We start from the raw sequence: 17,867 nt of genomic DNA on the forward strand, positions 1-17,867 counted from the left end.
AGCACAAAAACTCATGGTCATGTCATATGGCCATGCCTTTATCACATCTTTTGATAACACACTGGATAGATATCATTGCAAACATTACAAGTTTTATGTCATTTATGTGCATTATGTAATGAAAATGTATTTTCTAATATGGCAACTGTAGCTAGTATTACTGTAACATCTTTGACTCGGCAACAAGGGTGATCTGAAATCTTGCATTTGTTTGCTACTGAACTAACTGATTGTTCTAAGTACTACATAAGACATAAGATCATACAGTTGTGTTATGGTGATTAAACCAAATTTATGATTGTATGTTTCAATAATCTTGAATTTTAGAACAATGACAAGAACATGTCATTAAGTGTCATACAATGTATTCAGATAAAGCTATCAGTGTGAGCACAAGTTAACATGAGCACATTGGCATGACACATTAAGCATCAGAGAATTTTTTTTGAAGATCAAGATACATATAATTTGTTGTTGTAGAATAGTTCAACTTCTGCTTCAGTGTGGCGTGGATTGGGTTTTGATGGCCGAGTTTGAATCCCATAACAAGCATGACATTATAAGCATTTTTGTTGTTGTTGTTGTTAATACATACAATACATCAGACATAATCCTGCCATTAAAGGAAATTACATCAATTATGTTTTATCTTTACAAGGATACCAACATCATGTATAATATATATATATATATATATATATATATATATATATATATATATATATATATATATATATATATATATATATACATATATAGGCATATTTTGTTTTGTTTAGTTTTGTTTTTCTTTTTGAACAACTGAGAACTCCTCTTGGGAGTTAGTGTCCTATACCAACTGTATCATTCACATATAGTTTAGGCAGCAGCTAAGATTAAGATGCACTTAAAATGGTTAAAATTCTCAACCACATTCTTGATTCTTGATCATCTGACAGGAAAAATTATCAGCCAAGCGGAGTTCAAACTCTGTACTTATAACTTATTCCTTGTCTATGCACCTGGTCACAGCATAGATAATGAATCCAATGACATTAGGACAAATGATGGTTCTTATAATGAAAAAAAAATGATATGTGGCTGTGTTTTCTTCTGCTGCCAGAGCCCCCTCAGATTATTGAACCAAGTGCATTTAAAATATACCTTCCCAAAACAGTATTTGTTCCTTTGATAATAATGTTACACAGTTATTGCAGCTAAAACAATTAATCAGTGAGTTAATACACCACACACACTTAGTTGACACTATGTCAAATATTTAACCCCCCAATCTGTAAATAATTGTTTAACATTCTTTTTTTATCCTGTTCTCCTGAATAAAAATCTGAATAACATTTTCTATTTAACATTTTTTTTTAAATAAAACTACATAAGAGAAGGAATCTGTATTTGTGTGTATATATATATATATATATATATATATATACACAGTATGTATATATAAACATGCATTTGCTTATAAAAAGGCTACAACATCAATATAATAAAAAAAAAACAAATACATAAATAGTCGCAAGCACACTATGTCTATATTTTCTGAAATTCAAGGTAATTTGAAGTGGATTATTTGCATTAACCAATGTAAATAATATTTATGTACATATCAGTTACACATACACAATTTCAGATTCCAACTCTAACGTCAAAAGTTTTCATATAGGCCTTGCCATTTATTTAGTAGAAATAAAAAGTGCATCATTACACATTTGTTCAGTCTTTACGTTAAATCCAAGTGCAAGTATTTTTCTTTGTAATATTTTTTTGAGGCTATTGCTGATCTCCTTTGTTCTGATTCCATAAATAAGTGGATGTAGAAGTGGAGGGATCAGAATAAAATGAATCGACATAAACACATTAACTTCTTTTGAAAGACTAAAATTAAATCGATTGTATATCACAGAAAAAAGAGAGGCCAATGAAAAATTAATAAAAGTAATCAAGTGTGGTGTACATGTTTTTAGAGCCTTCTTTCGGGCATTTACTGATGCTTTCAAAGAGACAAATAATATCTGCACATATGATAAGATTACAAAGATTAGAGGTAGAACAACAAAAGCAATTACCAGACATATGCCATACAGATCTCCCCAGGTATTTTTGACACAGGAGAGATTAACAACGGCCAAATTGTCACAAAACAACTTGTTTATTGTATACCTGCACACAGGCAACCTCGACGTAAGAAACACCTGTACAGCTAAAGTGCAGATAGGAACACAGTACACAATAAAAAGCAGAAGTCTAATTTTGGCGGGAGTCATGATATTGTGATATTGTAGAGGCTTGCAAATTGAAACATACCTGTCATATGCCATAAGTGTCAGTATTGCATAAGCACATGTTGCATAAACATTAATAAAAAATACTTGAAGAATACAGTCAGTATACAGTATATCTTTTAACTCATCAACAAGATTCTCCATTATTTTAGGAAGTACAGCGGATGATCCGATTAGTCCATTAATAGCCAGGTTGAATAAAAATATGTACATGGGCTTATGGAGAGATGTGTCCAAGCAGATCACCAGCATCAGTGTTACATTTGCAAAAACAGTTGTAAGATAGACTGCAAGAGAGATTAAAAAAACTCCATAATTAAGTGCACCAGATGGTCCATAACTGGTAAAAATCAGAGTGATGTTCAAACTTGGCAGAATCATTTTTTTTTTTCTTTTTTTTTTCTGTAGAAGAGAAAGAAAGGCATTTTACTCTAGAACAAACATACAGTATACAGTATTAATTGAATGATAATATTGTGACATATCTATTTACCCACTCTTTATCTCTTGTCTTCTTAGAATCTGAGCTGCTGTACTGAGCTTTATATTGCTTTATTCTACAAGGCCCACCCCTTGTGGATGTCATCTGCTGAAAGGCCCTACTCTAATTTTTTCCCCAACTAAATAATAATAATATAAATGTTGGAAGAAAGTGTAAAAAAACAATAAAATATTTTATGTTACACACTGCTCTGGAAAGAAAGAAAGAAAGAAAGAAAGAAAGAAAGAAAGAAAGAAAGAAAGAAAGAAAGAAAGAAAGAAAGAAAGAAAGAAAGAAAGAAAGAAAGAAAGAAAGAAAGACTTGTTTAAGTTATTTCCCTTTCAAAGTGGAACTTCGATATGGCGTCATGGAGTTGATGCAATAGAGAATGCCCTGAGCGTACTGAACTCAAGTACCATCACGCACGTGGCTCTCAATTTTTTTTTGGTCGTGCCCCCCTTTCAGCCATTAAAAAAAAAATCTGACTACCAAGTATTTTCACTAAAAATGATAAAACGGAAAAATATAAATAATTTGCAAAACAGCTTTGTAATGTCACTGAATCATTGAAAAATATAAGAAAAAAAATATATAGATGAGAATTTTTTTTATTTCAACCAAAAAAAAAAAAAAAGAAAAAAGAAAAAAGTAAATAGAGCAAATTCTTCCAATCTGAATAGAGATTTATTAAACACCATTGGTCTCATGTTGGTTTAGGAAAGCCACACTGCTGCCGCTTCCGACCTGACAGAGCATATTAAAGGTGCCCTAGATTCAAAAATTGAATTTACGTCGGCATAGTTGAATAACGTCTCGGTTACAAAGGTAACCCTCGTTCCCTGAAGGAGGGAACGGAGACGTACGTCGGACAGACCGACGAATAGGAATCTCGCTAGAGAGGCCAATCTACTTCGAGTGTAACTAAACGAGCCAATGCACATTGGCATGCAATCATATGCATCAGCTGCTCGCCTCGCAGCGCGGGTATATAATGAGCAGCAGGTGCGTTGCATCTTCAGGTTTTCGCTGAGGAGCCGAACCGGATAGGCGGCAGCATCAGCGGGGTACAGCGACTGTGGCGACGGGACGTACGTCTCCGTTCCCTCCTTCAGGGAACGAGGGTTACCTTTGTAACCAAGACGTTCCCATTCAGTCGGTCACGTTCGACGTACGTCGGACAGACCGACGAATAGGAATCCCTACCAAAGCGCCACAGGAGCTGCCCCCTTCCAGCGCTCTGTTGTAAGCCACCTGAACCCCCTTGCCTGAGGATGGTGGGACAGGGCTAACACAGAGAGAGTCGATCACTGCTGTTCCCCAAAACCCATTCAGTGAGACTATTGGATAACGCTGGGAAAGCGTACCCTTCGCTGGGAAGGAACGCTGCGGAAGCCACATCCTTCCCCGAAGGAGTTATGTGGAGAAGTACATATGGACTAACCCTGAAGGGCTGTGCTACATATGGAAGAGCTGTGGTGACTCCAACCCGATGAAGGGTAGGTTCTCCCAGAGGGAAAGACACGGGCTTCGTTTAGGATGCGACACCTCTCGTGGAGTGAGCATGCAACCTGAGCGGGCAGGGCACACCCTGAGCTTGGTAAGCCAGGGCGATGGCATCCACTATCCAGTGGGCCATCCTCTGCTTGGAGACAGCCTTTCCCTTCTGCTGGCCTCCATAACAGACAAGAGCTGGTCTGAGGTCCTGAGGCTTTAGGTTCTGTCTATGTACAGTCGCAAAGCGCGGACTGGACAGAGTAAAGCCAGGGCTGGGTCTGCCTCCTCCGAGGGCAGCGCTTGCAGGCTCACCACCTGGTCCCTGAAGGGAGTGGTAGGAACCTTGGGCACATAGCCAGGCCGGGGTCTTAGTACCACGTGGCTATCACCCGGCCCGAACTCCAGGCACGATTCGTCGACCGAAAATGACTGCAGGTCCCCTACCCTCTTGATGGAGGCCAATGCCACCAGCAGCAAAGTCTTCATAGACAGAATCTTTAAGTCTGCTGACAGCAAAGGCTCAAAGGGAGCAATCTGAAGTGCTCTCAGCACCAGAGTGAGGTCCCAAGAGGGTATGGAGAGGGGATGAGAAGGATTTAACCGTCTCGCCCCCCCTAAGGAACCTGATGACCAGGTCGTGCTGACCAACAGATTTGCCATCTAAGTGGTCGTGGTAAGCGGATATAGCAGCAGTATGGACTTTTGAGGGTGGAGGGGGGACAGCCTACGCTCCAACCCTACTGCAAGAAGGAAAGCACGACTCTGATCGAGCATCTTCGGGGGTCTTCCCGGCGAGAAGAGCACCACTCGACGAACAGGTTCCACTTTGGAGGCGTAAGCACGTCTCGTAGACAGTGCACGTGCCGAAGTGATGGTGTTAAGTACCTCAGGGGGTAAGTCACCTAGAACCTCCGCATCCCGTCCAAGGGACCAGACATGGAGTTTCCAGAGGTCTGGACGCGGGTGCCAAAGAGTGCCCCGTCTCTGAGAAAGAAGGTCTTTCCTCAGAGGGATGGGCCAGGGAGGGGCTGTCGCGAGGAGTGAGAGTTCTGGGAACCAGGTCCGGTTGGGCCAGTAAGGCGCAACTAACAAGACCTGCTCCTCGTCCTCCCTGACTTTGCACAGGGTCTGTGCAAGTAGGCTCACTGGGGGAAACGCATATTTGCGCAGGTCCCGGGGCCAGCTGTGAGCCAGTGCATCTGTCCCGAGTGTCCCCTCGGTCAGAGAGTAAAACAACTGGCAGTGGGAGGTTTCTGGTGAGGCAAACAGGTCTACCTGAGCCTTTCCAAATTCTCTCCAGATCAGCTGAACCACCTGGGGGTGGAGTCGCCACTCTCCTGGCAGCGCAGCTCGTGATAGCTCGTCGGCCACACGGTTGAGCACACCGGAGACATGAATGGCGCGAAGCGACCTCAGATGCTTCCGACTCCACAGGAGGAGATGGCGGGCGAGTTGTGACATGCGACAGGAGCGTAGACCACCTTGACGGTTGATGTACGCAACGGTCGCAGTGTTGTCCATACGGACCAGTACATGCTTGCCCTGAAGCAGGCCTTTGAGGCGGCTCAGAGCAAGGCGTACTGCCAGCAACTCGAGGCAATTGATGTGCCAATGCAGATGGGGTCCCGTCCAAACCCCTGAGACTGCATGCCCGTATTACGTGGCACCCCAGCCGGTGGCAGAAGCATCTGTGAACACCACAGCATGCCGGGACACCTGTTCTAGGGGCACTCCTGCCCGAAGAAACAAGGGGTCCGACCACTGACTGAAGGTTCGGCGGCACTCCTGAGTGATTGGCACCCGGAATGTGCCGCACTGCCACGCCCATCTCGGGACTCGGCCGTGAAGCCAGTGCTGAAGCGGTCTCATATGAAGCAGACCGAGCGGTGTTACAGCCGCAGCAGCCGCCATATGCCCCAGGAGCCTCTGAAAGAACTTCAGTGGGACCGCTGTCCTGCCATTGAATGTATTCAGGCAGTTCAACACTGACCGAGCACGTTCCTCTGTGAGGCGTGCTATCTGCTCGACCGAATCCAACTCCATACCGAGAAAAGAGATCCTCTGCACCGGGGCGAGTTTGCTCTTTTCCCAGTTGACCTGAAGCCCCAACAGGCTGAGGTGTCTGAGCACCAAATCCCTGTGTTTGCACAACTGATCCCGGGACTGTGCTAGAATGAGCCAGTCGTCGAGATAGTTGAGAATGCGAACACCCCGTTCTCTCATGGGAACAAGGGCTCCCTCCACGACTTTCGTGAAGACGCGGGGAGACAGGGCCAGCCCGAAGGGTAGGACTCTGTACTGATATGCTCGACCTTCGAACGCGAATCTCAGGAATGGCCTGTGTCGCGGAAGAATTGAAACATGGAAGTACGCGTCCTTCAGGTCAATCGCTGCAAACCAATCTCGGGGACGGATGCACTCGAAAATGCGTTTCTGCGTGAGCATTTTGAATGGTAGGTTGTGGAGGCTCCGATTCAAAACTCGCAGGTCCAAGATCGGTCGTAACCCGCCGCTTTTCCTGGGTACAATGAAGTAGGGGCTGTAGAACCCCGACCTCAAATCGGCTGGAGGGACCGGCTCTATCGCGTCCTTCGCCAGTAGGACTGCGATCTCCGCCCGCAGGACAGGGGCATCTTTCACTGTAGTGAAGAGGACGTCCCTGAACTTGGGGGGGGGGGAAGCCGGGCGAACTGAATCGCAAAGCCGACCCTGATGGTCCGAAGGAGCCAGCGAGACGGACTGGGGAGCGCTAACCCGGCTCGCAGAGACCGTACAAGCAGGACCAAAGGGACCACCGGTGTACCCGCAGCAGGGCAGCGAGGTGGAACACAGGGACGCGGCTCGGGGGGCTCTCTTTGTGAGGCGGCCCGAAGCGGCGTCACAGTGTGCTAGGCAACACTTACCTGGCTCCTCGGATGGACAGAGGGAGCAGTCGAGGCTTTGGCTGCCCGCTGCTCGCTGCTGTCCGCTGGCGACAGAAGAGGGGGATGAGAGTGGTGAGGTTTTTCTCCTCCCACTGCTCTCCAAACCCTCTTCAGACCTGGAAATGGAGGAACTGCTCTTTAAAATTTGGGTACCGCTGCCTCTTGGGTCAGTGGCGGAACAGAAACAAACCCAATAAAGGATTTACCACCTGGCCCTCCTCCAGGGGAGGAAGAGCAGCCCCACCCATCTCTGGGTCGCCCGTCTCAGGGGTGATTCTCACCAACCAGTTAAACAGCTGCAGAGACGGGAGGCGTCATCTCCCCGCAATGGATACAGCAGAGCCTGCTGGGCCGGAGTTTCTTGCAGGGGACGACACCCTTGGCGACGAGCAGACTGAGGGGCGGCCCAAGAGGAACTCAATGGTTTGTCATGGGAAGCTCCCCTATCCGCTACTAACTGAGGAGAACCGCTGGGCTCAGTCCTCGACAGTGTCACCGAAAGGCCACCTCGTAAGATGGGAGCATTGAGAAAGCATTTAGCTTGACAACCTCTCACACCTCACAAGGTAAGCCAGGGGGCACTTCTGGACCACGGAGGTGGACATCGTCTGGCTGAGGGCCTGCGCCGTGACTTTGATCACGGTTAGTCAACAAGCGCAGCTCAACCCCAGCACAGAACTACCCTCATGCAAAAAGAGTGCCTTGGCCTCACATGCAGGGTGGGTGTGGTCTGTGTACAGCCACCCCATCCAAGAGGGTAGTGAGAGAGGAAAAACTTATGCAGATTGGCACCTTTGGCATTCCATATTTATGGCACCAATATACCCCCATACTGCCAAGTTTTCCATGCACATCTGGAAGACCCAGGAAAGCATGGCTGTAAACTCTGAATCTGAGTCAGCATAAGCACACACCATTACAGTGGGCAGCGTCACCCTCATTTCCAGAGCATAACAGCACTCTCTCCGATGCTGCAATCGACGTCTGTCCCTCAGCTGGAGCTCTGAATGAAATGCTAGGTTCCCCTATGAAAAGGACCAGCAATCCAATCCAGAAACTGCACAGCTTGCAATGCGCTAGAGAGGGAGGGGCCCTAGGGGGTTGGTTCCCCGAAGGAACCCCTCAACCTCATGTCACCCAAGCCATATCAGCAAAGTAGACCTCTTCTGGTGCACCAGAGAGGGCGCTACAATGGAGATTACGCAAGGGAACCGCGCATCTAGAGCGCCGAGCGAGCGCTGGGTTGCCGTGACAACCCGCGCTGCAGCCCGGCAGCTCGACGGCACACGACACGCAGAGGAGCGAGAGGTTTGCTCTCGCTGATCTCCGCGGTCTCCCAGAGTGTCGGGCAGAGCCGCGGCTGTGCTTTTACACACAAGCGGCAGCTGGCCAACAACAGAGGGGACTCAAGCTTCCCGGAGAAAGAAGAGTCACGACCGGCGTGTCGACGTGATCATGTTCTCATATGAAAACATGAACACCCACGATCATCATTTCAGCACGCGCCCAGACATGCGAAACGGTGATCGTGGCCGTCAGTGAGGACAGGAACGATCGCATCCAGAAACACAAGCAGGATGTCGTCTTTAAAAAGACGCGAATCTACTTGTGTAAGCTCTTTCAGGGACTTTACTCTTTTAGAAGTGCTGAAGCACGCAGGGGAACGGCCACCGCAACACAGACAGGGATTGTGTGCAGCCTGTCATGTGCTTTCTCTCTCTTTGAAGGCACTCACTCTTACCAGCCGTAAAAACGGCTTTTCAGCGCTCAAAAGCGCACCGTACCGGCCGTGAGAACAGCCTTCTGACGCTGTCAAACAGCTATTTGCTCAAAAACGGCAAACGAAACAGAAAAAGAGAGGACGTCGACCCCGCTGCTGTGCTGTTCGCCCGCACTCGGAAAAAAAGAGAAGTTCAACCAAAAGCTTGACTCGTCTTCTAGCAGACACTCGCTTGCAGAGAACAGGAACAACACCGTTCGGCTCCGAAGCGAAAAGCTGAAGATGCAACGCACCTGCTGCTCATTATATACCCGCGCTGCGAGGCGAGCAGCTGATGCATATGATTGCATGCCAATGTGCATTGGCTCGTTTAGTTACACTCGAAGTAGATTGGCCTCTCTAGCGAGATTCCTATTCGTCGGTCTGTCCGACGTACGTCGAACGTGACCGACTGAATGGGAACAAGAATTCAGTACATGGAAATTACATACAGTGAGTCTCAAACTCCATTGTTTCCTCCTTCTTATATAAATCTCATTTGTTTAAAAGACCTCCAAAGAACAGGCGAATCTCAACATAACACAGACTGTTACGTAACAGTCGGGATCATTAATATGTACGCCCCCAATATTTGCATATGCCAGCTCATGTTCAAGGCATTAGACAAGGGCAGCCAGTATTAACGTCTGGATCTGTGCACAGCTGAATCATCAGACTAGGTAAGCAAGCAAGAACAATAGCGAAAAATGGCAGATGGAGCAATAATAACTGACATGATCATTGAAAACATGATATTTTTAGTGATATTTGTAAACTGTCTTTCTAAACATTTTGTTATTGCTAATGTACTGTTAAATGTGGTTAAAGTTACCATCGGTTATCACTGTATTCACAGAGACAAGAGAGCCGTCGCTATTTTCATTTTTAAACACTTGCAGTCTGTATAATTCATAAACACAACTTCATTCTTTATAAATCTCTCCAACGGTGTAGCATTAGCCCGTTAGCCACGGAGCACAGCCTCAAACTCATTCAGAATCAAATGTAAACATCCAAATCAATACTATACTCACAGAAATCGATGTATGCATGATGAACACTTTGTAAAGGTCCATTTTCAGGGTTATATTAGCTGTGTGAACTTTGTGTTTGCTGTTTAAGGCAGTTGAGAGCTCGCGGGGCCGGGGGAACTTCACAGACACATTCAGGGGACACCTTAGACTAATATTACATCTTTTGAAAAGGCACCTCTAGGGCACCTTTAAGAGTGTCTAGTTCAGAGAGTGAGTTGAGACAGGTGTTATTTAAAATCTGCCTCCTCTGCTGCTCCACATATAAGTCTGTGAGCCTTTCATTTCTCCTAGATTTTACACTGAGGTGTCAAGATCATGAAGAAATATCTATACAGCTCATATAGTGTCTCCCATGTAATGAATAATTTATGTGGAGGAACTTTGTGTGCAGAAATATGCAAGGATGCATCAGTTAAAGGTGCTCTAAGCGATCCTGGGTGGAGTAACTTCCTATGGCCCGTTTCAGAAAGGAGGTTAAGTGAGAACTCTGAGTATGTTAACCCTGAAATGAGGGAAACTCTGGGTTTTCCATTTCAGAATGGGAGGTACGTTAAACCCGAGAAAGCAGGTTAAGTCAAGCCTGTTTCTGAAAGAGAGGTAACTTATCCACCTGTTTCCGCGGGGCGCTACTGTAAAAGAGTACAACTTCCGGTGAGGCGGCGGAAGCAGCATAAGTGTTTTTTGGATCATTGTTTACTTTGTGAAGTTGCAAATCTTTATGAGAGATGTCGTTACGGTGCTCAGGGACAACATCTCAGTTTACTACATTATTAGTTAATAATATCACAATACAATAAACACTTTTCGTGCCCTTAATTGCTCTTTACTTTACTGACCTTCCACAAAAGTGCTGCTGCATGACTAGAGCACCTGCAATACTTGAACAACCCGCTGTCTGTACTTCACCCGTCACTGATGCACCAAAGCCTTATGATGTGATATTTTACTCCTAACGTGTCGTGCGTGCCAGAGCCAGTCGCGTTTCCACTGTCATATATGCGATGCTAAGGCTACTTACGTTAACCATTGCAATAATAAATACACACGTTTATGGAAAATATCAGAGACTGCTTGAGGAACAAAGTCAATTCTTATGTGATTATAATCGTGTATTTATTTGGTTTAATGTTTTATCAATCTGTCTCTTCCCTGTGCCTGTTGATTCCTGACAAATGCGTATCTTTCACAGATTCACACACTCCGGTTAACTCGATAACTCATAACTCCTGTTGTCATGAGCTCCCTCTATTGCTCTGGCTGAAAAGATCAGGATAGATAGACGGAGAGATCGCGCAAACATCCTCGGATAGCTATCATCGCATAATTTAGAGGAAAATAAATAGAAATGCTCAGAAAAGTGACATAAACATAGGGTATGTTATCAATATATTTCTAAATATGTAAGCCTTTGGATTTAAAAGCCTTAGTGGAGTTGTTTTTTTGCGTTCTTGTGATCGCAAATAAATGGCAGCAGGCGCAACTGAATAGGTCTGTGTTTTCTTTTTATGTCAATATAAATATCAGTTAGATTTAGCATGATTGATGTGCACTCCTGACATAAATTATTACATTACTATTACTGTAACATTTTTTTATTGTAAAACATTGTTCAAATATTGATGCCGGAATCTTAAATCTTTAAGTAAAAAACAAACGTTCGAAAGTTTGGATCGTTAAATCTTGAATGATTGTCAACTGTTGAATGAATGAGTGTAACGTCCAGCTTGTTTACTTCGAACCGGAAGACGCTCCCACGTTTGACGCAAGGCCTCATGGGGCGTAGGAAACTTGTGGATACTTAGAGTCAGTTACCATGGTAACTTACTCTGTGAACCTAACCTGGTCAGGAGCAGGTTTTATTCGGTCTCCTCCCCCTTTTTAAAGTGCAAGTGATGTTTAAATAGTTCATTCAATCACACAAAAATGCTTTTCTTACTGAGTATATTTTTGTCCTATTTCAAGTACAAATATCTAAAAAACAAAAAAATGAATCCCGCACACTATCAACTTGCAAAACAATAAGAAAGACACTTTATTAGCAACGTTTCGATCGTAAGATCTTCGTCAGGCATAAACATTGTATTCAAACTCCATTGTATTTAAAACATCATGAATCACAAAGAATCATCAATATCCAATCAAGATCAGTGATTAAATAATCATTAACACCACATCACATTATTAACTCAACAATTATATAATAAAATGGAATATATATATATATAATAAGTCTGTGATATCATTAATAATACTCCTTTACATCTAATGATCATATTTCATAACATCACATTAAACAATGCTTCATCATTCATACCCCTAGGTGATAAAGTCTGAAGAGTAAAAATCCAGAACAATTCACGTTTCTGTAAGAGCAATTCAATATCGCCGCCTCTAGGTGGCACATTCACTTTTTCAATCCCACAGAAGCGTAAGGAAGAAACATCATGATTAAAAGATAAAAAATGGGCAGCGACTGGATAGTTAACATCTTTTCTTCTGATAGAACTTTTATGTTCGCTGATTCTTTGTTTCAATTGACGTGAAGTTTTTCCCACATAGCCCAAACCACAAGGACACCGAATCAGATAAACAACGTGTGTAGACGTACAAGTGATAACAGAACGAATCCCATATTTCTTCCCAGTTCTAGGATGACAAAAGAATGAAGTTTTTGTTGTATTGTTACACTGCGCACAGTTACCACAGCGATAATTTCCATTTTGTAGTGGACTAATTAATTTCTGAGAGGACCTCAAAGAAACTTACGACCGTGGACTCGGAGCTTCTCAAAGAGACGGTAATTAATATTTCTGAAAAAGAACTGTCTATTGACCAAATTGGGGTTTTATCTAAAGGACTGTCATTTGTTCCAACGAGCGGTGTTAATGCTTTTGGCCTGAAGGTTGATTTATTCAAATGTTTTAGACAGATGAAATTACGATATTTTTTTTCTAAATCTGTGTCTGATTCATCTAATAGACTTACACCCTTTAGACCTAAGAGTACTTTTTGCCCACATGTGTCGAACCATACTATTCATACTTTTTGTCGGTTGGTTGAACAAGATGTTATGAGAACCTGCTCCGTTAGTAAAGAAAAGTCTTATAATCTTTCTTTGAATGAGAAAAAAGCTCTGACAGAATTGATGAATGATCCGAATATTATTATAAAACCAGCGGATAAAGGAGGAGCTATTGTAGTTCAAAATAAGATTAAATACCAACATGAAATTCTCTCGCAGTTACAAAATTCTAGGTTTTATAAGAAACTGCCTAGTGATCCTACGTGCCACTATCAATCTGAGGTTTTTTCTTTTTTAGAGAATGCGAAAACACAAGGCTGGATATCCCAATCGGATTTTAACTTTTTATATTGCCAACATCCGGTTAGACCTGTTTTTTATACTCTTCCTAAGATCCATAAGCGTTTAATTGACCCTCCAGGCCGACCAATTGTGGCACAGACGAACTCACTTCTATCTCCTTTATCCCAATATGTTGACTTTTTTATTAAACCATATGTTCAGTCTTTACCGTCTTATATTAGGGATTCTACTGACTTTGTTAATAAGATTTCTGATTTACATGATTTACCGGATGATTCTTTATTATTAACTTTGGATATAACCAGTCTATACACAAACATCTCACATGAGAGAGGGCTTAATGCCCTTAGATATTACCTTGCTGCACGAGGTGATGCCACACCACCTTCAGAGTTTCTTGTTGAGATGGCTTCATATGTTTTGAAATATAATTATTTCAGTTTTGATAAGGATTTTTTTCTTCAGATCAGCGGTACTGCAATGGGTTCTATCTTTGCCCCTAATTATGCCAACTTGTTTATGGGTTTTTTTGAATATTTTTATGTATTTAATTCTGAAAAAAATCCTTTTTGTCCACGTATTATCAAATGGTATAGATACATTGATGATATATTTTGTATTTTTTTGGGAGACTATGATGAGGTTTGTGAATTTGTGTCCATTTTAAATGATTTTGTTGACGATTTGAAATTTACTGTGGAGGTTAATGTTTCTAGGGTACATTTTCTAGATATGTGGGTACAAAAGAATGAAGGTCAGTTGATTACAACTTTGTTTACAAAAGAAACTGATCGCAACACGTTGTTACTTGCGACCAGCTTCCATCCTACTTCTTTGAAGAAGGGTCTACCCAAGAGTCAGTTTTTTAGATTGAGGAGAATTTGCCATTCAGATACAGATTTTATTGAAAAATCGGAAATTATGAAAAAGAAATTTTTAGATAGAGGGTATCCTTCTGAATGGATTGACGAAGCATTCAGCACTACTTTTCAAAAGACTCGTTCTGATTTATTAAAAAAGAGGTCAAGAAAAGTGAAAAAGCATTCCTTTACTTTTATTACGACCTATTCTTCAAAGTCATTTTTGATACATTCCATTTTTAAAAAATATTGGTATTTATTATCCTCTGATCCCGAACTGAGTACAATTTTCCGACACCCTCCATTGATTGTATTTAAACGAGCAAAAAATCTGAAAGATCAATTAGTACACGCTCGTTTTCAAAGTAGTATTGCTAGGTCCTCTCAGAAATTAATTAGTCCACTACAAAATGGAAATTATCGCTGTGGTAACTGTGCGCAGTGTAACAATACAACAAAAACTTCATTCTTTTGTCATCCTAGAACTGGGAAGAAATATGGGATTCGTTCTGTTATCACTTGTACGTCTACACACGTTGTTTATCTGATTCGGTGTCCTTGTGGTTTGGGCTATGTGGGAAAAACTTCACGTCAATTGAAACAAAGAATCAGCGAACATAAAAGTTCTATCAGAAGAAAAGATGTTAACTATCCAGTCGCTGCCCATTTTTTATCTTTTAATCATGATGTTTCTTCCTTACGCTTCTGTGGGATTGAAAAAGTGAATGTGCCACCTAGAGGCGGCGATATTGAATTGCTCTTACAGAAACGTGAATTGTTCTGGATTTTTACTCTTCAGACTTTATCACCTAGGGGTATGAATGATGAAGCATTGTTTAATGTGATGTTATGAAATATGATCATTAGATGTAAAGGAGTATTATTAATGATATCACAGACTTATTATATATATATATATTCCATTTTATTATATAATTGTTGAGTTAATAATGTGATGTGGTGTTAATGATTATTTAATCACTGATCTTGATTGGATATTGATGATTCTTTGTGACTCATGATGTTTTAAATACAATGGAGTTTGAATACAATGTTTATGCCTGATGAAGATCTTACGATCGAAACGTTGCTAATAAAGTGTCTTTCTTATTGTTTTGCAAGTTGATAGTGTGCGGGATTCATTTTTTTGTTTTTTCAAATTTTGACTTTATTAGTCTTCTTTCCTACGCACCTATCTATCACCTACAGGTGTGCGACGCTAATCATTCAAAGTACAAATATCTAAAAATTCTTAAATCAAGATGAATTTTGCATATAAGAAAATGATATAAGATATTTAGTCTTGTTTCCTGGGGGATCTGAATTAAGTGCATTTTACTCAAGTAAACTTATCAATATCTACCAGTTTGGTAATAAAAATAATCTTAATGCAAATGGAAAACAAGATTATTCGGAGTGTCTATTACTAAGTACAAATTTACAGTAGCTTCGCCCACCAATGTCAGACCAGGTTAAAATTGGAACAGGTTCCTGTGGCTGCAGTGGTGTAGGCAGTAGTGTGTTGGGTGCGGAGAATTAATTTGTGATGCAATTGACTGGGTTTGAATCCGCCTTCTGCCAAGCTTGCTATTCTCCTTTTTCCCCATTACATATCACATCAGAAAGGCATTTAATTTCAATGAAAATGAAGAAAATGTTCAGCACTGCTTTTTTACAACTAAAATGCATTTAGTAAAAAATGAGTTCCAATATAGAAGACTTTAAGCATACCAATTTATAGCATGCCACAAATACATTTAGTTAAACTAAAGTACATAGGAATAAATTGTGCTTAAGTATACTATTTTTTTTTTTCGCTAGGGTATACACAACTGTAAAACATCAAAAATGATTTTGAACATGTTTAAGTTTGTTTCATTTATAAATGCAGACCATTATAGGCAGGCAGTATATTTTAATCTTGGGATGCACTGAGCATATCACTTTAACTGTTATCTAGCAATACAGTACAGAGACCAATACTAAAAACATAAAATTGAGGCCAATCTCATTCCTGACTTTTGCCCCACTAGTTTTCAAAACATAATTACAATTACATTCATTTTTAAATTCATTAACATGTATGAAAGTTAGGCTAAATCCATCTAGTTAAATACATATCAACGAAGCATAAAAATACGTGTTGGCCTACATCATTTTATGTTTTCATACAAAAAAAACCCAAACAAAACAATATATGGCAAATTCCTATGATATGGCTGAAAAGGAAAAAGCTACTAGCTATTACAATTTGTACATTGTTTTGAATAAAATAAAACAATTTACATTAATACAAGTTGTTTAATATTTAAGATAATAAAAATCTTTGTTTGTGATTAATTCAATCCGATATTTCCACTTTTGTTTTGAAAAACACTCCCATGACTTGCTTCCGTAGTCTTGTCAGATTTAGTCCATAAATGAGGGGGTTTAAAATAGGTGGTATGAGTAAAAATTCTAGAGCCATGAAATTACGCAAATCTTGTGGCAAATTCTTTGAACCATAACGAGTGTACAGCACGTCAAACAGCAATGCAACAGTCACATTGAGCAGTGCAAGAAGATGTGGTACACATGTTTGTATGAATTTATGCTTGCCCTCTTTTGACTTCCTGCACTTTCCAATCAAGTGAATGTATGAGCAAAATATCAGTACTGCATGTCCAAAATATATAATAATGATTACATACCCAATCACATTATTTACTATTGTAGAAACACAGGAAAGTTTAACAACTGACCAATTCTCACAATATAGCTTTTCAATAATAGAGCCACATAATTTTAGTCTTGATGTTAATACAACTCCAACACACATGCAAAAAAATGGAGAAAGCCAGCAGAAAAGGATACATTCAAGAACCCTCTGATTGGTCATTATTGAATGATACTCCAGCGGTTTACATATTGCCACATATCTGTCATATGCCATCACTGTTAATGTTGAAAAATCACACAGAACAGATGAATAAATGACAAATATCTGAATCAGACATCCAGCATAAGAAATCACATGATACTGGGATAATAAATCATACATGAATTTAGGGTAGAATCCAGCAGTACCAAAAAGTCCATTTATACACAAATTACATATAAAGACATACATTGGCTCATGAAGCCTCTTCTGCGAGATTACAGTGTAAATTATGGTTACATTGCACAACACAATTAATAGATAATACAATGCAGTCAAAGAAAAAAACACAAATCTGTTTCCCATTGTTTCATTTAGTCCAGAGAGTGTAAATACTAAGGCAATGGATTCATTCTCTAGTGGTGGCTGCATCTGGAATGATATGCAAAGTCTTGTGATAGTGATATCATTATGCACTAAAATAGGTTCATTTTAAATTGAATGTTGGATGATTTTAAATGATCAGATAGTCAGCTATTCAGTCTTGTTATATGTTTAGTATGCTAAAGGCAGCATACGCTGGTTCTTCAAATGAAATAATTAAAATAATTAAAATCTTACCAAAATCTCTTTTCCGTACATTTGACAGAGTGCTGTGTGAAAGGTTGATCTGGTGTGATATATATGGAGACTGGTCTCATGCTAGCTTCCTTGTTTGTGAACACTTACTCTCTTGAGAAGCTTTTCTTTTTTATATATATATATATATATATATATATATATATATATATATATATATATATATATATATATATATATATAAATATGTCAGTCAAGTCAAGTCACCTTTATTT

The 17,867-nt window shown here is 40.9% G+C and overlaps 2 protein-coding genes across 2 annotated transcripts; both read right to left on the minus strand.

The window, feature by feature from the left end:
* Positions 1-1,670: 1,670 nt before the first annotated feature.
* On the minus strand, positions 1,671-2,660 carry LOC137004114 (olfactory receptor 52K1-like). The gene has a single exon (XM_067364296.1). It carries the CDS (start codon positions 2,658-2,660, stop codon positions 1,671-1,673), a length of 990 nt encoding a protein of 329 aa, XP_067220397.1.
* Positions 2,661-16,497: 13,837 nt separating this feature from the next.
* Positions 16,498-17,445, minus strand: LOC137004833 (olfactory receptor 6N1-like). The gene has a single exon (XM_067365484.1). It carries the CDS (start codon positions 17,443-17,445, stop codon positions 16,498-16,500), a length of 948 nt encoding a protein of 315 aa, XP_067221585.1.
* Between the last annotated feature and the right edge of the window lie 422 nt (positions 17,446-17,867).

This window comes from Chanodichthys erythropterus, chromosome 17, assembly GCF_024489055.1.
Source record: "Chanodichthys erythropterus isolate Z2021 chromosome 17, ASM2448905v1, whole genome shotgun sequence".
NCBI lineage: Eukaryota > Metazoa > Chordata > Actinopteri > Cypriniformes > Xenocyprididae > Chanodichthys > Chanodichthys erythropterus.